Below are 26251 nucleotides of genomic sequence, written 5' to 3'. Positions count from 1 at the left end.
CCTCTAACACACTAACTACTTCTAACCCCATTTCCTTCTTCCTCTTCTCTACTCCTCTATCCCATTATTTCCCTCTGACCTCCTTAAGGCCCTATCTATAGATGCTTTATTTTTAACTTCTATTATTTTTGTACTTAACCTCTTCTATTATTTGCACTTCAATATTGTAAGTCGCTTTGGACAAAAGCGTCTGCCAAATGTAATGTAATGTAATGTAATGTAATGTAATGTGTAACATTTGCGCACACATGCATAACTCAACAAAAGCATGCACAGTATTTGTACGAGTAGTCTTAATAGCATATAAAACATATGTACAGTTACTTGCAACAACATAGGTTGCATTATTTATCCACACTGATATGTAACGCACAATAGCATATGTAACATTTATGCACACTGATATGTAACGCACAATAGCATATGTAACATTTGCACACTCGTGTGCATAACTCACAGTAGCATGCAAAGCATTTGTACAAGAAGTCTTAATAGTAGGGGTGTGACGAGACACTGATATCACGAGACGAGACACGATACTGGGTTCACGAGAACGAGATGAGACGAGATTTAAAAATAAAATTTTAAAGAAAACCTCAAACTGGAGAAAAACTCAACTAGAGTTTTATTTGACAAAATCATGTAACGCAAATTTAACAGACTGGTTCCTCTCAAATATTGATTTTATAAGAAATAGAAATAAGAATAAGAATAAAAATAAAACTTTTCTAGGTCTTATATAGTGCAAACAATAAGTGCAAACCACAACCAGTCATATTAAGCCTATGGTTTGTGTTTTTTTCTCCTAAATCTCTTGTAGTTTAACTATTCATAACCATAACCAGTCATATTAAGACTATGCAAACAGAGACAGATTTTTTTTTTAAATACAGTACAGAGCCAAGGGATTAGTACAGCTGCCTATGAAACAGTCACCTGTAGGATTTACCTACAGTATTTATATATGGTTTGTGTCTTGTTGGTCACTCTGTTACCGTTTATTGTTTCCCCTGGAGCCAAAATGCAGCCAGACATACAACTTAAAAAGTGGGTATGCAGCCTATGCGACGCATAGGGGCGCTGCACTAAAGGGGGCGCCAAATGTAAGCCCCAAATTTTTTTTCTCAGAGGAAACAGCCAATCAGCTTGCTGGTTTTGCAGAGCACGGTGGGCTAGTAATGACAGAACGTATCTCCTCCACCCCTCCCACCCGGGGGCGCTGATACTACGTTTGCATACACCACAAACAGTACATAGTTGCACTCCTGCTGTGTTGCCAGATCCCGCTTAAAATGTCCACACTAAACTCTTTTTTTCCCGCAAGACAGATTAAAGCTTGACAAGAAACATTGAGATCTTGTCACACCCCTACTTAATAGCATCTAAAACATTTGTACAGTTACGGGCAACAGCATAGGTAACATTTGCTCAAACTTTTGTAACCCACCATTGCATCTGTAACATTTACACACTTATATGTAACTCACAATAGCATGTGAAGCATATGTACAAGTACAGTTACATGCAACAACATAGGTTGCAACATTTATTCAAACTAATATGTAACTCACAGTAGCATGTGTAAAATGTATGCACACTTAAATGTAACTCAAAAACACATAGGTAGCAGTTACATGCTAATTGTTAACTCACAGTAGCATATGTAACTTTTATGCAACTCACAAAAGTATACAGTGTGTCACAAAAGTGTGTACATCCCTCACATTTCTGCAAATAGTTAAGTTTATCTTTTAATGGGACAGCATTGACAAAATGACACTTTGACATAATGAAAAGTGGTCTGTGTGCAGCTTATATACCAGTGTAAATTTATTCTTCCCTCAAAATAACTCAATATACAGCCATTAATGTCTAAACGACCTGCAACAAAAGTGTACAGACTACGCCCCTAAAATCTCCCTCCAAAATGTCATGTGACTCCTTAGTTTTACTAGGTCTCAGGTGTGCATAGGGAGCAGGTGTGTTTAATTTTGTAGTACAGCTCTCACACTCTCTCATACTTGTCACTGAAAGTTCCAACATGGCACCTCATTGCAAGGAACTCTCTGAGGATGTTAAAAAACGAATTGTTGAGCTACAAGAAGATTGCCAGCACACTGAAACTGAGCTCCAGCGTTTTAAAAGAGCACGGTCCACTCAGAACAGACATTTCTAGTTTGTGTGTTCAAATTATGTAGTAAACTAAAAATCGACAAAAATAGAGATACTTGTTTTTCATTGGACAGCGACGATATATATTACACTTATATGTAACTAGCAACATTGAATGTATCATACAAGAACATATCCCAGCTCACAATGGTAACACGTATGTTACTGTTAATCATTTATCAATTAATCTCTCCTTTTTTCTTTCTCTCTTTCTTTAGGAGGTGTTTCCAGACGGCTCATTTCTATGTGGAGGACAGCAGCTCTCCCCGAGTGGTTCCCAATGAGAGCATCCCAGTCATCCCCATCCCAGGTCAGCTTTACTCCTCACCAGTGTAAAGTGTGAGAGGCCAGGGCTGCACTGAATCCATTATGTAGGAACGGAGAGGGGGAGGGGCTTGGTTGAAACTCTCTGACCTTTTAACTGATTCTCAGTAATGTGTTCATTACTAACACTTAGCCGTGGAACAGTGTGGGCTGATCACTCCCTCTCAGGGCTTTAAAGGTCGTGGGTTGATCTACATTTGGTAGAGTACCAGTCAAACATTTGGACATACAGCTCTGGAAAGTTAAGTTAAGAGACCAATTCAGTTTCTGAATCAGTTTCTCTGATTTTGCTATTTATAGGTTTATATTTGAGTAAAATGAACATTGTTGTTTTATTCTATAAACTACAGACAACATTTCTTCCAAATAATTCCAAATAAAAATATTGTCATTTAGAGCATTTATTTAGCATATATTAGAAAATGAGAAATGGCTGAAATAACAAAAATTATGCAGAGCTTTCAGAACAAAAAAAAAACAAGTTCATATTAATAAAGTTTTAAGAGCTCAGAAATCACAGTTGTCATGCATCTTGGCATGTTGTCCTCCACCAGTCTTACACACTGCTTTTGGATAACTTTATGCTACTCACTCCTGGTGCAGAAATTCAAGCAGTTCAGTTTGGTTTGATGGCTTGTGATCATCCACCTTCCTCTTGATTATATTCCAGAGGTTTTCATTTGGGTCAAATCAAAGAAACCTATCATTTTTAAGTGGTTTTAAGCTGGGCCCCACATTTACTCATGGTCAGTAAGTTGCAACTGACAAATTTATTTTTGAAAAATCAACTTTTATAACCCATTTAAACTTATATATACATGCAAAGTACATTTAAGAGCATTTTTTAAGAACCTGAGGAGGAACATGACAACTACATGTATAAAAGTTACTATATCCCAATAAAATTAAATATAAAAATTGCACAAAATAAATAAGGCCACAAAATTCGATATTTCACTTCTCTGCATATCTCTGCAATCAGAGTACATTCGTAAGAAACTTTCTCTGTCTGTTTTTTTTCCCTAATATTAAAGACGAGTGCATCAGATCAGATGAGAATGCATTATTTTTATTTTTATTTTTTTTTAAATGTATTTATTTTTTACAAGCTGTCCATCGTGTCAGTCAGGTAATGTGTTGCTTTATTCCTCATGTACTCTGTGTTTCTTTAGTTTTTGGTTTGTCAGTGAGTGTAATTACTGTAATAAATCTCTGTATGTATTAATAATAATAATAATAATAATAATAATAATAATGATTATCAGCTATAAAATAACACATGTAGGATTGTACACTCTTCTGTTGTGACTTGATGCAGCTTTACGCACTATTAGCATTCTCTAAAGGAGACGCAACATCAACTTCACTGTTTATATTTGTCTTAGAACAAATTTCCAGCCTTAAAGTATAATCCCTTAAATCAACATGTCTTAACTGCGCCAGACTTCAAAGAAAATGATATGGAAATCTGTTTATTTAAACAGTGAGTGTTTATTGGATGAGCATCTCTTTGAATACAGATAAACCATAGACTGTATATAAAGATGGACGCCGTGTCGCCGTTCCTATTCATTCAATGAAAATGAAGCCAAAATCTTCCTCCATTTTGGCGATTCAGAGACCAGAGTCTGCGCAGTAGAGACCAGAGGAGGGAGAAAGGCTGTGGAGAGACCGCCTACTCATTTAAATAACCCCGCCCCTGAGGGCTGCCTCGCGGTCACAGACTGCAGAGCGGAGCTGACGGTCTGTTATTGGTCCCGCCCATAAGCAGCCCTTTTACCATAACCACACCTTTTTTGAATAGAGCCGAATAAAGTTTTAAAAACCGAATTCTGTGGGGATATAAAAATTTAACAATATAAGCAGAGGTTACACTAGCTGTTACATTTAAATAATGGAGGTAGAATTACAGTATATTAGAAAAAAACGTGATTGAAAGTTGTCTGTTTTGCCATTGAAACCTATGGGGATGGGTGGAGTTACACAGCTTTCTGCAACCGTACAGCAGGGGGCGCCCGACCTGTGGTGGCTTCACTTTTAAGAGACGATGCTCTGTCCAGCTATACACAGTCTATGAGATAAACAAATAAACAATACACTAAGATTAGTCTTTGGGGGGAGTGTATTAGCTCTGCTATATTAATATGACCAGCATATTGATATCTTTACTCTTTACTCTATACTGAAAACGTTATATTTGCTTTGTATCCCATCACTTTTGCCATGTCCTATGGAAGTTTGGGAACACTGCACTGAACTGTGGGATATGTGTGTGGGGCTCCTGCATTGTGTGTCTGTTGGACGGACATTTCTAGCCAGATGCAGCCAGTCACGATCATAACCACTGTCTTTGATGACGTATGTCCTGAATATAACGAGCGCTGGATATTGATCTACAAAGATTTCTCTCATGAAAACTCTCTTTATTTGGGTGATTAAAGCGCTTCTGTTTATTTACAGTAAGCTTAGATTTCCAGATATTCACAAAGGCTGGGTGCAGCAGCATTAGCATTAGCATTCACGGCTATACGCTAGCACCAACAGTGCTACACTGTATGATATCAGATAGCGGTCTCTCCCACAAAGCTTGTTTTAACACGGTAAACTCGCAGACTACAGTCTGATATACTTACCTCTGATTGGTGAAAGACCTAGCACTTAGTGCAGTTTGCGGCTAATGCTAATGCTGCTTCAGCAGTGATAGCCGGGGTTAGCAGCAGGCTACAGGCTGATAATATTTACCACTGAACGGCCAAAAAAGCTAGCGCTTAGCACGTTTAGTGGCTAATGCTAATGCTACTTAAGCAGAGTTTCTTTACTGCTCCTTAATACCTGACTGGTAAAATTCATACATAAGGTGCGCCTTATTATAAGGCGGATTATCAATTTTTGGGAAAATTTTTGGGAAGGATTTTTTAAGTGCGCCTTATAGTGCGAAAAAAGATTAAGTGTGCAGCATTTTAGTACATAGCTTGATGGCAAAAGTCATGGGACATGCTAACTAGTTCCTATCCCATGACTTTTGGCACATCAGGGTATAAACTGGAGGTGTAAAGTGGTGTAAATGCTTGGGTATGTGAACTCAAAGCACGGCACTGTTTATACATCGAAACATGACTGCATTAAGGTGGTACATAGGGTGTCGCTTTCTTAACTCCGCAGATAAACGCTTATGCCTTTGGCTGTGAGGCTAAGGAGTAGCTATTACTCATGCCGCGTCTCTCACACACACTCTCTCTTTCTCTCTCACACACACACTCACACACACACACACACTCTCTCACACACATTATTCATCCCTCTCTCTTGCTCTGTCTTCGCTCTTTTGCACTCTATGTAAAAATAATTGGCCCTGTCACATGGACTGAGAAGTGTGTGTGTGTGTAAGTGTGTGTGTGTGTGTGAGAGGACATGCGTGAGAGTGTGTAAGTGCGTGTAAGAAGCAGAGCCAGAGTGGACCAGAGCTTATTTTAATGCCCACTCCAGACTACTCCTCTCCCAGATTAGGGTAATGACCCTTGGACATAAAAATCCATCACTGCATTGATTTGAACATGAACTGGGAGTGATGATCTTTTCAGCTGGTTAATAAAGACGACTACAGGGTCGTAGCACTGGTCCGTGATGACTGCACTGGGCCGCCTGGCCTTCAGAACACTTTCCAGTACATTATGTGCATATGTTACATAAAGACGAAACATACATTTTTATCGTTAACTCTGTAGAGCCTGTTTCGTTAAAGCTTATTCGCCCATAAAAATGTAATGTACAGCTCTGGAAAAAAAAATATATAAGAGTTTCTTTGATTTGACCAAATTGAAAACCTCTGGAATATAATCAAAAGAAAGATGGATGATCACAAGCCATCAAACCAAACTGAATTGCTTGAATTTCTGCACCAGGAGTAAAGGCATAAAGTTATCCAAAAGCAGTGTGTAAGACTGGTGGAGGAGAACACGCCAAGATGCATAAAAACTGTGATTAAAAACCAGGGCTATTCCACCAAATATTGATTTCTGAACTTTATGCATATGAACTTTTATTTGCATTATTTGCGGTCTGAACGCTGTGCATCTTTTTTTTGTTATTAAAGCCATTTTTTTCATTTTCTGCAAATAAATGCTCTGAATTACAATATTTTTATTCAGGAGAAATTTGGGAGAAATGTTGTCCGTAGTTTATGGAATAAAACAAAAATGTCATTTTACTCAAGCTGTATATTTAATACTCATTATCATACAAATCATTATTTTGTTTATGTACTGTGTATGAATTTGTGTACATCTAGTATATTTTTGTTTTGTTTTGTTTATTTATTTATTTGTATAGAACCTTTTGATGGATTGATTGCTTGATTGATTAATTGATTACATTTATTTAATGATTCAAAAGGAACATACACAGACAACAGACATTATGCACATCAAATCATTGAGGATTAAAACACAATAAAGCACTTAGGCTTGTTTTCATTGTGGTCCTCGAATTACCCATAATAATTAAACATTGTTACTGCCCACAAACACAAAACACCAACATAAAACATGAAACATAATGAGGATCCAAATAAAACAATAAATAAAACAATAAAATACTCAAAAACTAGTTAGTATTACCAATTAGTATGCAATTTGGTACACCCACAAAAAGTTGAAAATATAACCAAAATTGTCTTCCATGTTGTTAAATTTAGGATGCATTTGAGACACATCCTGCATTTTCCAGCTGTATACTTCATATCATCACCCTTCACTTGAAACAGCCCTCTGTGGCGTATAGTGGCCTAGAAATGCAGTCTAGGCTGTGGAATGCGGCGTATATATTGGTTTATATAGAGATAGCGTGGAAAGTCATGGTTTCGAGTCATCAGAACCGGACTGGGCGGGCCTGGAAAGGTCAGCAGATCCAGAGCAGACCTGAGTGAGGTCTGATTAATAATGTTATTGATATTAGACTAAAGTGAACTGCCAATAGACAGTCTTTCCTCGTGCAGGTGGTGTTTAGGTCAAACATAAACACACACAGTGTTTGTACCATGATGCCTGCATGTGTGAGTGTGTGTGTATATATAAACATTAAGGCTGTGCATTTCTAACCTACAGACAGTTCATAGAGTCATTATGAATCTTCACAAAATGATTCAGTGAATCGTAGAATTCAATATATTGAAAATATTGGTGTTTTGAAGTTGAATCAGTTTGGTTCAAAACTAACAGTGGAGTTTATAACTTCACATTCCTAATAAGTACCAGGTACTCACTGTTTGTGTGTGTGAGTGTGTGTGCGTGCATGAGTGTGTGTGTGTGTGTCCATTGGATTGTTTGTAGAGTAAGAGTGTGAGGTGAGGCTAAGCAGCTGTAGTGAAGTGTGTGTGTTTAAGATAGCCAGAGAGAGAGAGTGTGTGTGAGTGTCAGTGTGTGTGTGTGAAAGAGAAAGAGAGAGAGAAAGAGAGAGAGATAGAAAGAGAGAGAGAGAGAGAGAGAGAGAGAGAGAGAGAGAGAGAAAGAGAGAGAGAGAGGCCCATTCAGGTTCTGGATGAAGCTCTCAAACGGAACCAATTCTCATTGTAGTAGCGTGCCACAGCTCACACTGCACCCACCCCGCCTCTGAGCCCCCCAATCCAATTTAGCCCCTCTGTCTGCCAGCCTGGCAACACTCTGCCTCTTACCATGGGCAACACAGAACACACACACACTCACCGTCACACACACATACTGTCACACGCAAACACACACAGTGACACATGCTGTATGTCTCTCTTTTTCTTTTACTTTATTCCGGCCCAACTCTCTCTTTATCTGTTTTTTTTTTATATACTTGATAAATTCTTACTTATTTTGTTTTTTTCTTTTTTCTTTTTTGTTCTGTCCATTCAATTATCTCTTGCTTTTTTTTGCTGCCAAAAATATATATTCTAGCAAGTTATATTCTCTTCTATCCTAAATTAATCTTTAAAAAAAGCTGCCAATAAGACACTTATGAGTCAATAAAAACTGTGTATTGATCAAATAAAAAACAAAAAACAATGTATTGCCATTTCTAAAGTCAGTTTTTAATGTAAGAGATGTTATTCATTGTTGTTTGTTGCTGGATATTGTATTTTCTGTTTATATATCAATTTGATATTATAAAATAATTATTATTATACATTTTAAAAAATCGTTAATTTTACAATCAAATAAAGTATGTTTCTTTTTTTCCACTTTGTTGCAGATGACATGGAGGCCATCTCTGTCAAACAGTTCATCAAGCACATATCGGAACTGTACTCCAACAACCAGCATGGATTCTCTGAAGACTTTGAGGTACACACACACACACACACACACACACATACATACATATATACACATACAAACACACACATACACACACTACAGTACACATCCTCTATACACTATCATTGTAATGGTTAAGTCCATTAGATTTGGTCTCTGAACAGCTGGCCTGGCTTCTACTCCCAGCATGTGTTTGTGTGTGTTGTACGAGTGTGTGTGAGTGTGAGAATGTGTGTATACACAAGAACGTGTGTGTGTGTGTGTGTGTCTGCAGTCCATTTGTTGAGCTCTTCTGACAGGACATCATTAGAGGCCAGAGCGGCAGAACTCTGTCAATGTGACAGCAAATAGGGATGTTTTACACCCTGCGTGTGTGTGCCTGTGTGTGTGTACGTCTGCGTGTGTGTGTGTGTGTGTGTAGACCAGATGGTCTTGGACGCTGCTGGCCCCTGCTTGTACCCTCCCTTGTCCAGGCCAGAGCACCGGGCCAGTGATTGGTGTCGCAGCTGTGCTGAGCTGTCAGACCTTTCAGAGTGTATTAATATTAATCTTCGCCGAGATCACAAATGATCAATAATCCACACGGACACAGGCCACACATCCCCGCTCATCCCCGCTCATCCCCTCTCATCCGGCCTGCCTGATACATTACACCTGCTAATGGGAAGCGTCAGGCCCCTGGAGATGCTCGGAGATGCTCTGATATCAGATATACACACTCATGTACAGACACTAGGACATGACTGATATGGGAGATTGTTAGATCTGATTAAAGCAGCGCTATGAGGCGGAATTTGTTGTTTCTTGCTCCTGGGCTCCCCCTATAGTCAGGAAGTGTGCAGTAATTCGTGCAATTTTTGTAATTCGACAAAGTGTTAAAGTGACATCTGTTACGGGGTGGTCAAAAAAAAAGTGAAGTGGTGGCAGGCAAGAGATGAGCTGTTAAAAACACTGAGGAAGAGGGTGCGCCAAGTGGTCCAACAGTCTAAAGCGCTGCCACTATGACAGGAAGATCACTGGTTCGAATCCCGTTTATGCAGCTGCAGGCCATCAGCTGCCGGAGCCCTGAGAAAGCACAATTGACCTTGCTCTCTCTGGGTGGGTAGATAATATGCAAAATTAAATTTAAAGCAGCAGTCCATTCGTTTTTTGGTGAAAAAGTGTGTAATTGAGCATGTAACTGAGCATGTAAAAAATATTATATATTATTTTATACTTTATACTTATTTTTACACTAAGAAAAACAAGTACAGAGTACAAAGCTTGCTTCTGGGACTGTACCTTGTATTGAGGTACAATAGAGTAAATTTCAGTGAAAGCCTATTTTTGCACCCATGTTTTTGTACCAGTAAAGATTATAAAGATTAGAAACATTATCATCAACTGAATATGTCTCAAGAACTCGATGATCCAAATTTGTTTTGGCTTTCGAATAAAAATGATTATGTATAATTAAAATAGATATTGTTAATAATGCAGTGATACAGAATACTGAATTTACCTTTTGGCTGGTTAAATGGTACAAATCTTGTACCATTGTACTTCCTGCTGTTAGAAATGACTTTGTACTTCAGAGGGAACAAATCTGACCCTGTATTATAAACCAATATTATACCTTTAAGGGTACAATTATGAAAAGTGTACCTTTGAGTACAAGAAAGAACTTATATCGTACCTTTGTTTTGTTAGTGTGCACTGCGTCAAGAAGCTAAATTTGAGGAAACAATTTGACACAAATTATGAAATCTGTTATGGATGCTAGTTAAAAAAGAAAATCTCTGTGCTCTGTTGGCCACACCCCCCAATTACATTACATTACATTACATTACATTTGGCAGACGCTTTTGTCCAAAGCGACTTACAATATTGAAGTGCAAATAATAGAAGAGGTTAAGTACAAAAATAATAGAAGTTAAAAATAAAGCATCTATAGATAGGGCCTTAAGGAGGTCAGAGGGAAATAATGGGATAGAGGAGTAGAGAAGAGGAAGAAGGAAATGGGGTTAGAAGTAGTTAGTGTGTTAGAGGTGTTAGGAGAGTAAGTGCTCTTTGAAGAGCTCTGTCTTCAGGAGTTTCTTAAAGATAGTGAGAGATTCTCCTGATCTGGTAGTGGAAGGTAGTTTGTTCCACCATTGGGGAACTCTGTATGAGAACAGTCTGGATTGCTTTGTGTGAATGTTTGGCAAAGGGAGGCGACGTTCATTGGAGGAGCGCAGCGGCCGGGAGGTAGCGTAAGCCTTCAGGGGCGAGTGCAGGTAGGAAGGAGCCTGTACTGTCATCACCTTGTAGGTGATTGTAAGCACTAATTAAGGGCTCACTTGAAAAGTCCAGTACAGTAGTATTCTAACAGACTGTAGATAAATGGTGCATGATTTACAGGTCTCAGACTCTCGTCTTCTTGTCTGCAGTGGGCAAAAATGAATAGCCCGGTCTCAGGAGGAAAGGCAGGTTCTGATTGTGTCTGATCTCCCTGGGAGTAAAATATGTGTTCGCTGAGGGCTGTTTGTCCTCTTTCTCGCTGGCTTTCTCTCCGTCTGCAGGTTTGCAAATGTTTCTCTCTGCTTGATTCCTCTTTAGTCTCTGTCACTCAGTCGCTGCGAGAGAACATTTTGTAATTGGGTAATTCCCTGCTTGCATTTCTGTGGATGTGTGGGGGATCTGGGCTTTAGAGGGAGGCTAGACTGGCATTAGTTTCGCAGTTTAGAAGCAGGCTAGACTCGGATTAGGTGTGCAGTAAAGACCGAGGCGAGCGGGGGGTTAGATCTGGGATTTAAAAGGCAGCTAAATCCAGAGTTAGGTGTGTGTGTCTCTCTCTCTCTCTCTTTTCTCTCTTCACGGTTAACTGACTTTTTAACCTGTAAGTGGGCCAGCTGTAAGCGGATGGTCCACCTATCTATTTTTGATGTGGAAAATGTAGAATTTGACCAAAAGTTTTATAGTGTAAATCGTTATAGAGTCATTTATCCAATTAAGATTTTGAAGTTGTACTAAATGTTCAGGTTTTTGCTTTGATTTTTGTGGTTGCCACACATTAATTTATGCACTGTTAAATGCAAAAATCTTCAAATCCCGGGTTCTCTACCTGTCCATAGTTGATCGCTCGATCTACATAAACCTACCATTTTACACATAAACCCTTCAGTTTTCTAAACCCTTACAGTCTTTATTATACTTTTTGCCTTTTTGAAGTCATGCTAAAAAAAATATTAAAGCTAATGCCTATTTTTTATGGTTTAAGGTGCATAAATTGTCATATTTTGCTTACAAGTATGTTAAATTGTTTATTAATCTCAAATAGACTTGTTTTTGTCTCTGGGTGATATTTTGTTTGTTACATTTTTGAATTTTGTTGCTTGTTAGCTAACTAGCTAGCAACAATAGCTTTGTAGCTTTAATACAAAAAGCTAAAGGCTAAAGAAACTTGTCTTGGCTGACTGACTGACTAATATTTGTTTTGTTTAGTGTTTTCCCTAAAAAAGTGGGACTGTGACTGTGATATCAGATAGATAGATAGATAGATAGATAGATAGATAGATAGATTAGAGATAGATAGAGTGTGTGTACTGATTACGTGAAAATCTATACTGTATACATTTAAGCAAACGTATATGTTTTAGTTTAAAGCTTACTAAATAAATATATAAATAACTTTTAACCCTACATACATTTTTTTGTCCAAAAATGGACAAATCAGTGGTTAAATCTGTTTATCACTGATAAAGCATGATAAAGTTGTTTATCACTAACATAATCTAAAATTAATACTATTTCTGAGACTTACTGAATATATAAAAATACTGAAACCTGTGGGCTAGTTTAGCTTTTAGCTTTTAGCCTCACACCCGCTTACTTAACCTGCTTTACTGCATCATGCATCAGTTTTCTAGCTAGTTTTCTATTCTCAGGCATTCAGACGGCAGGTTGATGAATTTGATTGGCAGGTAAACTCTCAAATTAACTAAGAGAATTCAAAAGATGTACAACAGAAAAATACAAAATAATAAATAGAAAACTGAGAAAAAAGTGAGAGTGATGGGATGTTTGTATGGATTCAGCTCAGCGATGTGCATGTAGACCTCCTTGACGGACATTGGGTGGTGTTTCTGTCTCCTTCAATGGATTCCTCTCAGGGGTGCCCCCAGGCCTTTCTTTTCTAGCAATCCCTCCTCCTCCTCCATTCCGAGCAGCAGAAAAGACGAGAGGCAGCAGAGCAAAACCCTCTTTTGGACAGAGCCTCCAGGGCCCCTGACAAGTGGCTTTGTGCTGGCTGGCCCGTGAGAGACGTGGGCAGGGTGGCAAGCACGGGCTGAGAGGGTTCCTGGAAGCCGGTTCAGGGAGGGGTGGGTATGGGGTGCATTCCGAGTGGGAGATTTTAAAGGGATTTCTGGGAAAATTAGGGCTTTTGGACGAGGACCCGAAAGGATGGTGGAAGGAGGGGCATTCAGTTTGGCATGCTGTTGATGGAGAGAGTGAGGAAGGCATGCAATTATGAATGAATGGATGGATAGAGCAGGACAGAGGAGCAGGGTCCAGAGTTTGAGTGTGGTAAAAAAGTTTGGATTGGATCGCTGCAAACTGCAATGACCCAGTTTTGTCCTTCGTTTGAACCGAAGAAGGGCCTTTGGTGTGTCATTTTATTTAGTTTACTTATTTAGTTTTATTTTATAAGTTTACTTGTACAGGGGTTGGACAATGAAACTGAAACACCTGTCATTTTAGTGTGGGAGGTTTCTTCATGGCTAAATTGGAGCAGCCTGGTGGTCAATCTTCATTAATTGCACATTGCACCAGTAAGAGCAGAGTGTGAAGGTTCAATTAGCAGTGTAAGAGCACAGTTTTGCTCAAAATAATGCAATGCACACAACATTATGGGTGACAGTTCAAAAGAGGACATATTGTTGTTGCACGTCTTGCTGGAGCATCTGTGACCAAGACAGCAAGTCTTTGTGATGTATCAAGAGCCACGGTATCCAGGGTAATGTCAGCATACCACCAAGAAGGACCAACCACATCCAACAGGATTAACTGTGGATGCTGTAAGAGGAAGCTGTTTGAAAGGGATGTTCGGGTGCTAACCCAGATTGTATCCAAAAAACATAAAACCACGGCTGTTCAAATCACGGCAGAATTCAATGTGCACCTCAACTCTCCTGTTTCCACCAGAACTGTCCGTCGGGACAATAAATTATTGCTGTCTTGGTCACAGATGCGCCAGCAAGACGTGCACCAACAATGTCCTCTTTTGAACTCTGGTTTGTCACCCATAATGTTGTGTGCATTGCAATATTTTGAGCAGAACTGTGCTCTTACTCTGCTAATTGAACCTTCACACTCTGCTCTTACTGGTGCAATGTGCAATTAATGAAGATTGGCCACCAGGCTGCTCCAATTTAGCCATGAAACCTCCCACACTATGAAACCTCAGTTTCATTGTCCGACCCCTGTAGGTTGCTCATCAGGTTCAGTGATGGGACTCGGGGGGTTAATATGAGCTCCACCTGGCTTGTTTATAACACATGGGGTCTAGATGGAATTGAGCCCATTCGGAAAACCCAGCAACGCATGAACCTACCTAGCTCAAGACCTCCCACTGTACTGCCATGAATGATGAAGGTAGAGTGTGTGCAGTGCGTCGTTCAGGGAGACAGATGTCGTTTGAGGAACTTCTGCTGTCACTTCTGACAGCTTTTCAAACACCTCAGAGGTGTGAGACAATCTGATCAGCCACACTTTATTTTCACGCACACTTCTCACACACTGTATCTGTGTACACACTCACTCACACACAAATGTAATCACACAAAACATAACCCAGCCTGCTGTCATGTTTCTGATTGGTCTAGTACTGCCAATAGAATAGACTCTCCTGAGCAGATACATGTAAACCAATGGGCTCCATGCCTAATTAATTCTAGGTGTGGGCTTGGTAAAGGGATATAAAGCCTCCCTAGCTTTTAATTGTGGAGTAATGGAACTGTGTTCTCTGGAATAATGGTTGGTGCTCCATCCAATACTTTTGGGATTTTGAGATAAAAAAAAATGTTGAGTGTTGGCCTTCCAACATACTGACCTCACTAATGCACTTGTGCATCTGTGTTTTGCTTGATTGTCCACTGTAGGAAGTGCAGCGTTGCACAGCGGATATGAAGATCACGTCGGAACATTCAAATCACCCAGACAACAAGCACAAGAACAGATATATCAACATTGTGGCATGTAAGAGTCTCTCTCTTTCTTTCTCTTAATCTCTTTATCTCTTTGTCTCACAGGTTGTAAAAAGTGCAGATAAAAAGTGGCTCAAATCTATGGGTGGGCGTGTGGGTCAGTGTGAACAGCAAAAAACACATTGAATCTGAAATTTTTCATTCCCATTTGTACACAGGTCAATTGCGAGTTGTGTATTTTGATTTAGGATGTGTCATTGTGTCTTTGGTTTTGTGAGGGAGCAAAAAAAAAGCCTTGTTCGACTCAAAATACGTAAAAGGCATGTACTAATTCTCTTAATTAGTCATGGAAGTGTTTTGGGCATAGCATGAAATAAACCAATCAGTGGCCAGTTCTCATTCCCTTTAAGAGGCAGGTGAGCTCTGACTTTGGCACATTTGTATCTTAACAGCGCGGCACATTGTGGATCTCGGTAGAGAATACTGACCTGCACACTGCACAAAACGCACTGAATACTACATTTTCAATTCCCATTTGGGTCAATTTCATATGTGGAAATCTGATTCATATCCGATATGTGACTTGATATGTGAACAACCAAATCTGGAATTTATGGGACTTTCATATAAGCCTAGAAGTAAAAAGAGTCAAAAGCAGTGAGAGAGGGTTATAAATAAAGATAAAAAAAGAGATTTCTCATCAGTCTGTTCAGACTCGTTACAAAGCACATATCACAACAGCTCCATGTTTAAAGAGATTTCTAAAAATATGGCTGAATGTGGCCTCAGGAGGGTTTTGTTACAGTGTCAGTGAAAATTTTACAAATGTTAAGTTTAAAGAAACCAAAAATGCAAACCAAAGAAGTGGCATTCTCAGTTGTTTGATAGCATCTATGATGGAGGCAAAGATGAAACCAAAACTTCATGTTAAACATTCCTGCTTTTCATTTGAGCATCATTTACAAACTGCAAACTATTCAGCTGCATTTAAGGTGAAGGATGTATCGTATTTTTCACACTATAAGACGCACTAGATTATAGGACACATTTTATGCGACATTAGGAAGGAACAGGGGTGTTGTAATGATTTCCTTCTAAATCAGCAGGTCTTGTCACTGAGTGGCAAAACTAAGTTAAGTAAACAAAACTGTAATTTAACAAAAAAGAAAACATTTCAGACGAGTCAGACAAGTCAAACTAGTGCTAAATCTACAGAGATTTCACTACTGAAAACTGTTAATTTGGGTGAAGTGAAGCGCTTCCATTTAATTACAGTAAGCTTAGTTTCCAATTTCCACTAAAGCTGGAGCATTAGCATTAGAAGCTAACTGCTAGCGGTAATGATAATGCTGCTCCAGCAGTGCTAGCCAGGGTTTGCAGCGGGATACAGGCCGATAATACTCACCTCTGAATGACCAATAAGCTAGCCCCTACCTCAGTTAGCAGCTAATGCTAATACTTCTAGAGAACTAACCTAAAATTCCTGTATAATGCTGTACTTAAGCGAAGTAGCTTTACTGCTCCTTACAACCTGACTGGTGAAATTCATACATAAGGCGGACTGGACGTTTTTTGGGAAAATTAAAGGATTTTAAGTGCGACTTACAGTGCGGAAAATATGGTAGATATGAAAATCGCATATTTGGGCCACTTTTGTGAATACTGTGTATATGTAGTTTTAGCAATACAGTACTGGTCTCATTGTCTATGTATCTGTGTTCTCTCTCTCTCTTTCTCTCTAGATGATCACAGTCGAGTGAAGCTAAGACCATTAGCTGGAAAGGACTCCAAACACAGCGATTACATCAATGCTAACTATGTGGATGTGAGTGTTTTCCTCAGTATATGTGTGAGAATTTGCTGCTACACTGTATGTTCATATGTTTGTGGACATCCTCGCCAAAGAATGCATTCAGCTAGTACTTTAAGATGCATTCGTGGCTAACATGTAAGATGTAACCATGAAATAATGCATTTTTGGGTGGGGAATGCATAAGATAAGAGTTAAAGTAGGTAATTAATAGTAATATTCATTATTAAGCATTATTGATGTTTATGGCTTTGTTCTTCTTTCAGGGTTATAACAAGCCCAAGGCGTACATTGCTGCACAGGGTCCACTTAAGTCCACGTTCGAGGACTTCTGGAGGATGGTGTGGGAGCAGAACACGAGTATCATCGTGATGATCACCAACCTGGTGGAGAAAGGACGGGTGAGTTTCCTAAACTCTCTCTCTCTACTCACTATAGTGAATCTCCTTCATCACTCAGTATTAGATCAGTAGGAAATCTATAGGGAGTCGATTTGGCTGCTGTTAAAGAATAGGCAGTGAGTGTTCTCCTCCAAGCGCGTTGAGCTGTCTCAAAGAAAATGTTGTTACAGGATTTTTTTTTTTAAAGTGTTTTTTTGTTGTTGTATCATTTAATATCATTTAATAACTACATTATTGTCATAACATAATTAATAGTATTATATGCCCTAAAATAGAACCTGATGGGACTACACAAGTCTACCATGCTAAAGCAAATTACTGTTATTAAAAATTTTTGAAGCCAGACCAAGCAGTAAAAACGAGATAAGGTTTTAATATGAGGGACAAAAAAAAACAAAAGAAAACGGATCATACACAGAAATACAATTAGAAAAAAAAAAACGCTTGATAACCGTAGCAATACTTCACGAAAAAACATATGAAATATACAGGCTTATATACCCAATGTTAATTACACACAGCTGAAAACAATCTTAGAATTCTGGTGATGACGAGAGAAAGAAGGCACGCTGATTGGTAGAGTCTGGACACGTGTTAGAGACAGATGCATTCTGGGAGTTTGAGTCCTGAGGTAGAGACAGTCCATTGACACAAACGGAGGAGTTCGGGTTTTGGACTAAACAGCCTTTGTGTGAATATTAATCAGTCTACAAGTTTACCCCATAGACTGTCTAGAGCTGCACTTACTCACTTAATTGACTATAATTATCAATTTTATAGGACATTAAATAGAACCTTGTGGGACTCCACAAGATAAATAAATAAAAACTGATACCAAAACCCCTTTTAACGATCACATTCACTTCCTGCAAATCACACACTCAAACACAGTGGGCCCTGTGTTAGTGATCTATAGCACACCAGTCAATTGCGAATTGCTCAGCTGGATTTAGGACACGTTGGTGTGTCTTTGGTATCATGTGGGCACATAAAAAAGTATGCTTTGCTTGTCTGGAAACATGCAAAAGGCATGTACTAATTCCTTTAAGTAATCATGGGTGTGTTTCGGGCGTAACATGAAATAAACCAATCAGTGTGTCACTTGTCATTTCCTTTAAGAAGCAGGTGAGCTCTGACTTTGGCACGTTCGTTTCTAGTTCTAAAGAAGTATTGACAATAGAACAGAATATAAAAATGGACACAAACGGTCTATACAGTATAACAGGCCACACTCTTTTTTAATTCCCTTAATTTCAGAAGAAACAATGAAGCAATGAGCAGGTATCTGTAAGAAATTTATTTTTTCATGTGCCACAGAGGAAATGTGACCAGTACTGGCCGACGGAAAACAGCGAGGAGTACGGTAACATCGTGGTGACACTGAAATGCAGTAAAGTCCACGCCTGCTACACAGTCCGCCGCTTCACCGTCCGCAACACCAAAGTCAAGAAGGTCAGTATCTGTCTCTGTCTTTCGCCCATTAGCCCTGCTGAGTTTGTATCACACACACACACACACACACCTGATCCAGTGCAGATTGATCCAATTAATCAAAGCCTTCCAAAGACCTTGATTAGCCGGAGCAGGTGTGTTAGCTTTGGGCTGGATCTGAACTCTGCAGGGGAGTCTAGAGGAGAGTCGCTGACTGCTTCTGCTGCTGCTGGGGATATTTGACTATGAACAGATGTTCCAGAAGAGATAAGACAGTCCTCAGGTCATACCTTGTCGCGGCCAGTGGGAACAGGCCAAGGGCCAATCTTAAAAAATGGTAAAACGGGCTGTACTGATAAACAATGAGCAGTGTTTGCCTGTCGCACAGATCCAGACATCTGACAGGAGCAACTGGACTTTGTTTTGTTCCAAGGTTGTCCCTGAGGATTGCAGTACAAACGTAACAGTTTGATCTGTGCTTTTCAGCCTGAATAGCTGTCTGATTGAGGACCGATATAAGGCAGGGTTCATCCCTTGAATAAATGAATGAAAAAATGTTTTTCACATTACTTTTATTATAAGGATTATAAGGCGCACTGTCAATGATCGTCTATTTTTTTTGGTCTTTTTTCATATAAGGCGCACTGTCAATGAACGTCTTTTTTTTGGTCTTTTTTCATATATATAAGGCTCATTTTAAGAGACACTATAAGGAACTTATAGGTTAAGCAGGTGGGGGGGTAGCTAACTAAATTAAGTGAAGCTAAGCTAAGTAAACAAAACTGTAATAAAAAAAGACTTTCTTTTAAAGGGGACATGAAACATTTCAGTTTGTACAAGTTTTCTAAGGGATTAAATATAATGAAATTTATTTGGGGGGGAATTTTTAATATAAAATGTTTACACACTAAATTATAATATATTTATGTTTGCTACGTTTGAGCTAGGGCGCCGCCATGTTGCCCGTGCAGCGCTGGTGACGTCACGAGGTTGGTTGGTTTAAGATCCCAGGCATATAGCTAGAGGAAAAGAGCTTATTGTTTGTGGAGATTATGAATGAAGATGAAGCTGAACTAGGCTAACATGGAGCATTTGCTCAGAGATCTTTCCTGTATAAACCTGAGCAGGACTTTTCAGATGGTTTTCTGAGAGCGAGACGTTTTGGGAGTGTTTATTTTCTCTCTACGTGGAGCCGTGCAGAAACCCTGCAGCCCGTCAACAGCAGGTACCACCATCCAGTTAACCAGCTATTTTATAAGTAATACATTTGGCTATTTAACATGTAAAGTCCAGAGTTCATTAAGACTGAATAAAACGAACATGATTTAAGTGGATATTGAAACACCAAGGCACTGTTTGGTTGATAAACCGTTCAGTTTAAAAGTTAGAATGCTTACTGGGTACTTAGCTTCATCTAGTTAGTGTTAGCTAGTTAGCTAGCGTTGGCTAGCTATAATAAGATAGCTAGCTAAGTAGCTAACGCTAGCCATGTTATCTTTAAATTGTCATTTTATCTAGACTTTCGGAAACGGTACCTCTCACTGCTCTGCTGGGTGGGCGCGTTGTTCTCGTTCCGTGTGGCTACAGCTGCTGCTCTCATGGTAACGTTACCATCAGTCAGACGGTCTTTACATTCCAGCTGATCAGAGGAAAAATAAAAAACGGAGGAAAAAAGCCTCGGACTGCAGCTTATATATCCGGCGCTAATGCTCCTGACTCAAACCCCTCTCCTTCACATAGTCCTGGTCTAGAAAGTGCTCGCCACTAACCCCTAGCATTGCAGCTAACCGGAGGATTCTCACGCTTCAGTGCTGCGAGCCCCCGCTGAAGGTATGAAAGTGAAAGTGAATATTTCTCATTCCTCACGCTATTAAATTTCACTACTCCCAGTATTACTACACACAGGGACAATACAAACGTACACCCCCCCCCCACCCCCCCGCTCTGCATTGAGTTTTGGTTTGGATTTTATTATCTATTGAGGATCTAAATTACGGTATTCTCATAGATTATAGTAGTGAGGCGTTCGAGAACCAACCTCGTGACGTCACTTTCAGCGCTGGGACAAGAGGGCGCTGCCCTTACTTAAAAAAATGACATTTAGATTGCTTATTATTTTAATGCCGCTTCACTGACAACTTTTAAACGTATAACATTTGTTAGAGTGAAAATACATCTTGTGAATTATACTAAATACTTGAAGTGTTTCATGTCCCCTTTAAAGTCAATGGAGCGCTGCATGTTCTCTCCTGAAAAACTGTTAATTTGGGTGTGTAAAGCGCTTTAACCACTCCAGCAGTGCTAGCCGAGGTTAGGAGCAGGCTACAGGCTGATAATACTCACCTCTGGACGGTTAAATAGCGAGCGAGGTTGGTGGGTAATGTTAATGCTACTCCAGCAGTGCTAGCCGAGGTTAGGAGCAGGCCACAGGCCGATAATACTCAGCTCTGAATGGGGAAATAGCGGTCAGCTACACAAAGTGTGTAGTTAAAGTGTTAAAGTTTCTGAATGAGCGTGCTCTCTCTATCTCTCTCTGACTAAACATAACCTGGAATCGGGCCGCATCACACCCGCCCAGTTTAAAATGATTCTTCCGTATGCTCGGTGCAATTACCCATTCTCACCAGAGAGGACCCTAAGTCTCTTAAACTTACGAACATCAGCTTTAAAAAACTGCAAAGTGGTCCTTTTATATGCTTAGTGGAGCTGATATAGTGCACACATGTAAAAGTAAGAAAAAAAATCAGTGTATTAAAGACATTTAAATACCCCAGTTATTTGAAACACCACTTACAGACCAAAATATGGCTGATATTTTTTAGTAATCGTTCCCTTTTTTCACTCGTACGATGTGGTGATTGCAGAAGAATTAAAGGCGTGAGTTAGTTACAGGACTTAAGAAGCTTATTTTAGAGTGAGATTTCCACAGTTTGTTTGTTAAAGACGCTTGCATGCAATGCTTCGACATTAATCCTCTCTTTCATAACACACAATAAGAGTTTAGCGAGCTACAGTAACTAGCACAGCATTTGTGCAAACGCTAATTTGCTACATGAGAACTGGGGGCTAATCTGGTACTTAGTTTCCAGCAATGGAGTAGTCGTAGTCTCGGGTCATTAGGAGTAGCAGGACTGGTAAGAAGTCATTGTGCATTGTGTTGAGGGGCTAAAATAGGTCATATGAGAAAGTGTGTGTTGTGTCTGGTGGTGTGTGTGCGATGTCTGGGTGGAGGACAATGTTTATGGCTGTGTGTTTGCAGGGTGAAGAGGTTTGTTTGGGTTTGGGGGGCGGGGTTGTGTTGTGAAGGATAGTGTCTGTAAGTTCACAGGTGTGTGTGTGTGTGTGTGTGTGTTTTGTTTGCAGGGTCAGAAGGGCAGCGTAAAGAGTCGTCAGTGTGAACGCACAGTGATTCAGTATCACTACACACAGTGGCCTGATATGGGCGTTCCTGAATACACACTGCCCGTCCTCACCTTCGTCAGGAGATCTTCTGCAGCACAGACGCACGAGATGGGTCCCATGCTTGTGCACTGCAGGTACACACACACACACACACACATTCAGAAACACTTAACATTTAAATACACTTCCCAACCAAGAACTTTATTAAAAAGGCCTTATACATCTATCTGTGTATAGACTCATTGACAAAAAATGAATGATAAGTGTATTAAGGGAAACTGTACAGTTATAAGAAAGTTCTATTACCTGTCTCTAGCTGGGAGATAATATGAAATATGGTCCTTCTTCTCTCAGTCCAATGGGAGAGTCTGTCTACTGCAAATATATGTCATAGAGGCATGTATAGCAGTCAATGATCTCTCACCAAGTGGAATACTACCCAAAAGTAGCCACTGAGGGCCTTTTTATAGGGCAGTAATAAGGTCTAATAATTTTATGCCCTTTTTGTGTAGGAAAAAAACATTGTTTAATCAAACCACATCTGTGCATCATTTACATATCTGCCTGAGACATGCCATATTTTTTGTGCTATAAGGCGCACTAGATTATAAGGCTCACTATCAATGATTGTCTATTTTCTGGTCAATTTTTATGCATAAGGTGCACCGGATTATAAGGCGCAATATGCGACACTAGTAAGGAACAGGGGTGTCGCCATGTTTTCCTTCTAATTCAGCAGATCTCGCCGCTTAACTAAAGTAAAGCTAAGCTAAGTAACAAAACTCTTAATTCTTAAATTCAAACAAGTTCTGGATGTTAATCTAAACATATTTCTCTCCTGAAAACAGTTTATTTGAGTGAGTAAAGCACTTGCGTTTATTGACATCATTAACATTAGCAGCTAAATGCTAGCGCTAGCCGTGGTTAGCGACAAATGCTGCCCAACAAAACGCTACTCAGAGGAAACCTGAGTGTTTAGTGCGGTTATTGGGTAATGCTAATGCTGCTCCAGCAGTGCTAGCCAGGGTTAGCATCAGACTACAGGCCAATAACACTTACCTCTGAACGGCAAAGGAGCTAGCACTAAGTTAGCTTAGCGGCTAATGCTAAGACTGCTCCAGTCTTTTGGTAAAGTTAAAAGATTTTAAGTGCGCTTAATAGTGTGAAAAAACACGGTAACTGATTTTGCAACAAGTCATAAATTAATAGCAATAAAAACCTTTAATTCTTTACTAATTACGTAAAAAAATACGAAAATAACGACTACAGTTATGATTACAGTGTTTAAAATATAACACGTTATCAGTGGACTGAATAATAGAATTATCTTTTTTGCCAGTTTTGGCCACTTTCTTTAGTTTATAATAAAATTTCCAGGACAGGAGGATGTAGTACATCATATACAGTACATCAGTGTTATACATAAACATGACTGTATGATTCAAGAGGACTGTGCAAATACTTCAACTGTCTGTTTACATACGTGTATGTGTGTGTGTGTATCCTCAGTGCTGGTGTGGGCAGGACAGGAACGTACATCGTGATTGACAGCATGCTGCAGCAGATTAAGGATAAAGGCTCAGTGAACGTGCTGGGATTCCTTAAACACATTCGCACGCAGAGAAACTACCTGGTTCAAACTGAGGTTAGTCCTGAATATATTTGTTTTTGTCCATTCGTGTGTTTTTGTACATTTTACACCAAACTAAATGTGTGTATATGAAAATAACTACAAATAATACTAGACTCTAATAAGAAGAGCTTTTTTTTGTATGAATATTATTTGTTTTTATTCTAGTATTAGTGTTTTAATAATACATACAGCTTATATACACCATCAAAACCTTCTTAATGTTCAATTGAAGTCATTTTTTTTTTTTATTTAAATCATTTTTGATAATATCTACTGTTCAGTTTTTATGCTGTTTTATGACACACTTGATGAGACTTGATGAGGCACTGGGCAGTACATGTATCTGTTGTCACGTGGGCCAGACGTGAGGTAGACGCACGCAGTAAACTTTGTATAAAGTTTATTAACCAAGTGGTTATGAGAAAGGGGCATGGTTTACATAAAAAGGACAGAATAAACAACATATTAAGGAGAGTAGTCAAAAATACAGCAATAAATGGGCAAGGGTAAAGTGTAGTCAAAAATACAAAAATAAATCAGAAAGGGCAAGGTAAAATTGGCAAACAAGAATAATCAACAAAGGAAACACATTGTAGAAGAGCTAGATAACTGGGTTCAATACTCGGACACAGACAGAGAAAACAGAGGGGTATATATACAAAACAGACCAGGTGCAAACAATCAGTAACTGGGGGAGCGGGAATGCCGTAGCGTCACTTGATCAGAAGAGTCAGGGAAGTACGCTGTAAGTGTTTTTATACGGAGACTTTATAATCCAAGTGCACCTTAAAGGAGATGAATGCAATAATCTGTTTGATCATCCAGTCTGTCTCTATCACTCTGACGCATTCTCTCTCTCTCTCTCTCTCTTTCTGTGTTTAGGAGCAGTATGTCTTTATCCATGATGCCTTGCTGGAGGCCATTCTGGGGAAGGAGACAGAAGTGTTGTCCAGTCAGTTGCACAGCTACGTCAACAGCATCCTCACACCCAGCCACAGCGGCAAGACACGGCTAGAAAAGCAGTTCAAGGTCAGCACCACGCCCTGTCTTCTTCAGCATTCCAGCTCGTCTTCCTATTAGATATGCAAAAAGCATATGCACCAATAAACCACACAAGCATATTTTCATCTCTGATTGGTCAGAGCTATCTGAAAATTTGATGCTGCACTTTTAAACACAGTGTAGTGCAGATATAATAAACAGAGTCGCACAGCTGCTAGTAGTGAACGCTGCACAGACGGCATGTGTAAACAGCATGGAGACAGAATTTGTTCAGAGTTGTGGTAATTAGCATTATCTGGCTAATATATCAGATTAAACCACGCCTCATCAGCAGTTTAGCTCAAATAAAAGGAGTATATTTGATAGCTGGTTTGGATCGAGACTGGATCATGTTCTCACCACAAGCGAACCACTCCAGAGTCCGTTTGAGACCACCTCCACTAGCAATCCGTACCAGAGTGTGATTACTGTTTTCACACCTGCTCAATCGAACCGCACTAAGTGTACAAACAAACCAGAATCTGTTTTATCTGGACAAAATAGAGCTGGTGTAAAACGCCCTTAGTAATATAGGAAATTATGGCTTTTAATTAGTTTTAAAATTGTATACTCGTCGTCAAAATAGACTCCATAGTTGCAAAAATAGTTGCAAGCAGAATAAATTATTCAAAATTTTAACTTATAGGGGCAATATTTATTGAGATTCACATACAGAAGTAGCGCGCCAGTTGTAGAGGTTCCTAATGGTGTTTAAAGTTAATTCATCCCATGCATCTTAAATATTCTCATACAGTTCCTGCAGATTATATGTTAGGGGTGAGGTAATGTTAATAAAGCGTCCAATAGCATTACACACATTTTTCCACATATGGCCATGACATAGCATCTCTGTCTTCAAGAAAAGCTTTTGAGATGGCAGCAGCAATATGTGGATGATTGGAGCATTGACCTGTTGGAAATTGCGCACCAGTGGTTTCAGGACCTCATTAACTTAACGATGGCCTTTACTGGTTTAACTTGGGTTTATATGGGTTTGTCTTTAAAGGAGCGGTACTGTACCATGTACCGAACTCTCATTATTAAACTTTTTCAAAGGAAATTCCATTCTTTTCCATTCTAGAGCCTCTATAAAAGAGAATTTTTGGCAAAAAAAGTTCTAAAGTTTCCTCTCACTCGCACTTTTTCGTTCACTTTGTTTTGTACGAAGTTTTAAACAGTGTAATTAGGACAAAACGCCACAGATGAATTAAAAGTTAAGAGGGAAAACATCCTCTACAGGCTTTTATTTCACATGTCAGTCAGGACAGCAGGGCCGGGCCCAGCGTGCCGTCGCTGTGGGAGATGGCAGTACATGGGCGGGATGTGGAACACACTCGGACTTTAATTGGCTCTCATCACTTCCTCGTTCTCTCACACACATACACACACTCGTACCCAATACACTCTGTCCCCTGGTTATGTTAGATTGGGGGTGTTGATGCAGAACAGTGGAAGCCATCATGTTTTTAATGTAATTAGCCCTGAGGCTGAAGTTAAAGTTCATCTCTCGCTCTTTTTTTTTGGTCCGCACTGCTCTGTTCGTTGCAGGGGGATGTTTTCAATGACTGCTTTTGTTCACGGGCCTCGTTTCTCTC

The 26251-nt window shown here is 39.5% G+C and overlaps 1 protein-coding gene across 1 annotated transcript in view; it reads left to right on the top strand.

The window, feature by feature from the left end:
• ptprga (protein tyrosine phosphatase receptor type Ga) overlaps positions 1-26251 on the top strand; it is a 445965-nt gene that overhangs the window by 403389 nt on the left and 16325 nt on the right. Inside the window, exons 15-23 of the mRNA XM_022682776.2 lie at positions 2391-2482; positions 8710-8801; positions 14894-14990; positions 16681-16763; positions 17015-17149; positions 18467-18601; positions 21944-22116; positions 23492-23627; positions 24498-24644. Of these exons, the coding sequence (XP_022538497.1) occupies positions 2391-2482; positions 8710-8801; positions 14894-14990; positions 16681-16763; positions 17015-17149; positions 18467-18601; positions 21944-22116; positions 23492-23627; positions 24498-24644 (1090 nt within the window). The remainder of the gene's footprint in view (positions 1-2390; positions 2483-8709; positions 8802-14893; positions 14991-16680; positions 16764-17014; positions 17150-18466; positions 18602-21943; positions 22117-23491; positions 23628-24497; positions 24645-26251) is intronic.

The sequence above is a fragment of the Astyanax mexicanus genome, chromosome 24, assembly GCF_023375975.1.
Source record: "Astyanax mexicanus isolate ESR-SI-001 chromosome 24, AstMex3_surface, whole genome shotgun sequence".
NCBI classification, from domain to species: domain Eukaryota; kingdom Metazoa; phylum Chordata; class Actinopteri; order Characiformes; family Acestrorhamphidae; genus Astyanax; species Astyanax mexicanus.
Note: the sequence above shows the minus strand (reverse complement) of the source record. Positions and strands in the feature narration are given on the sequence as shown.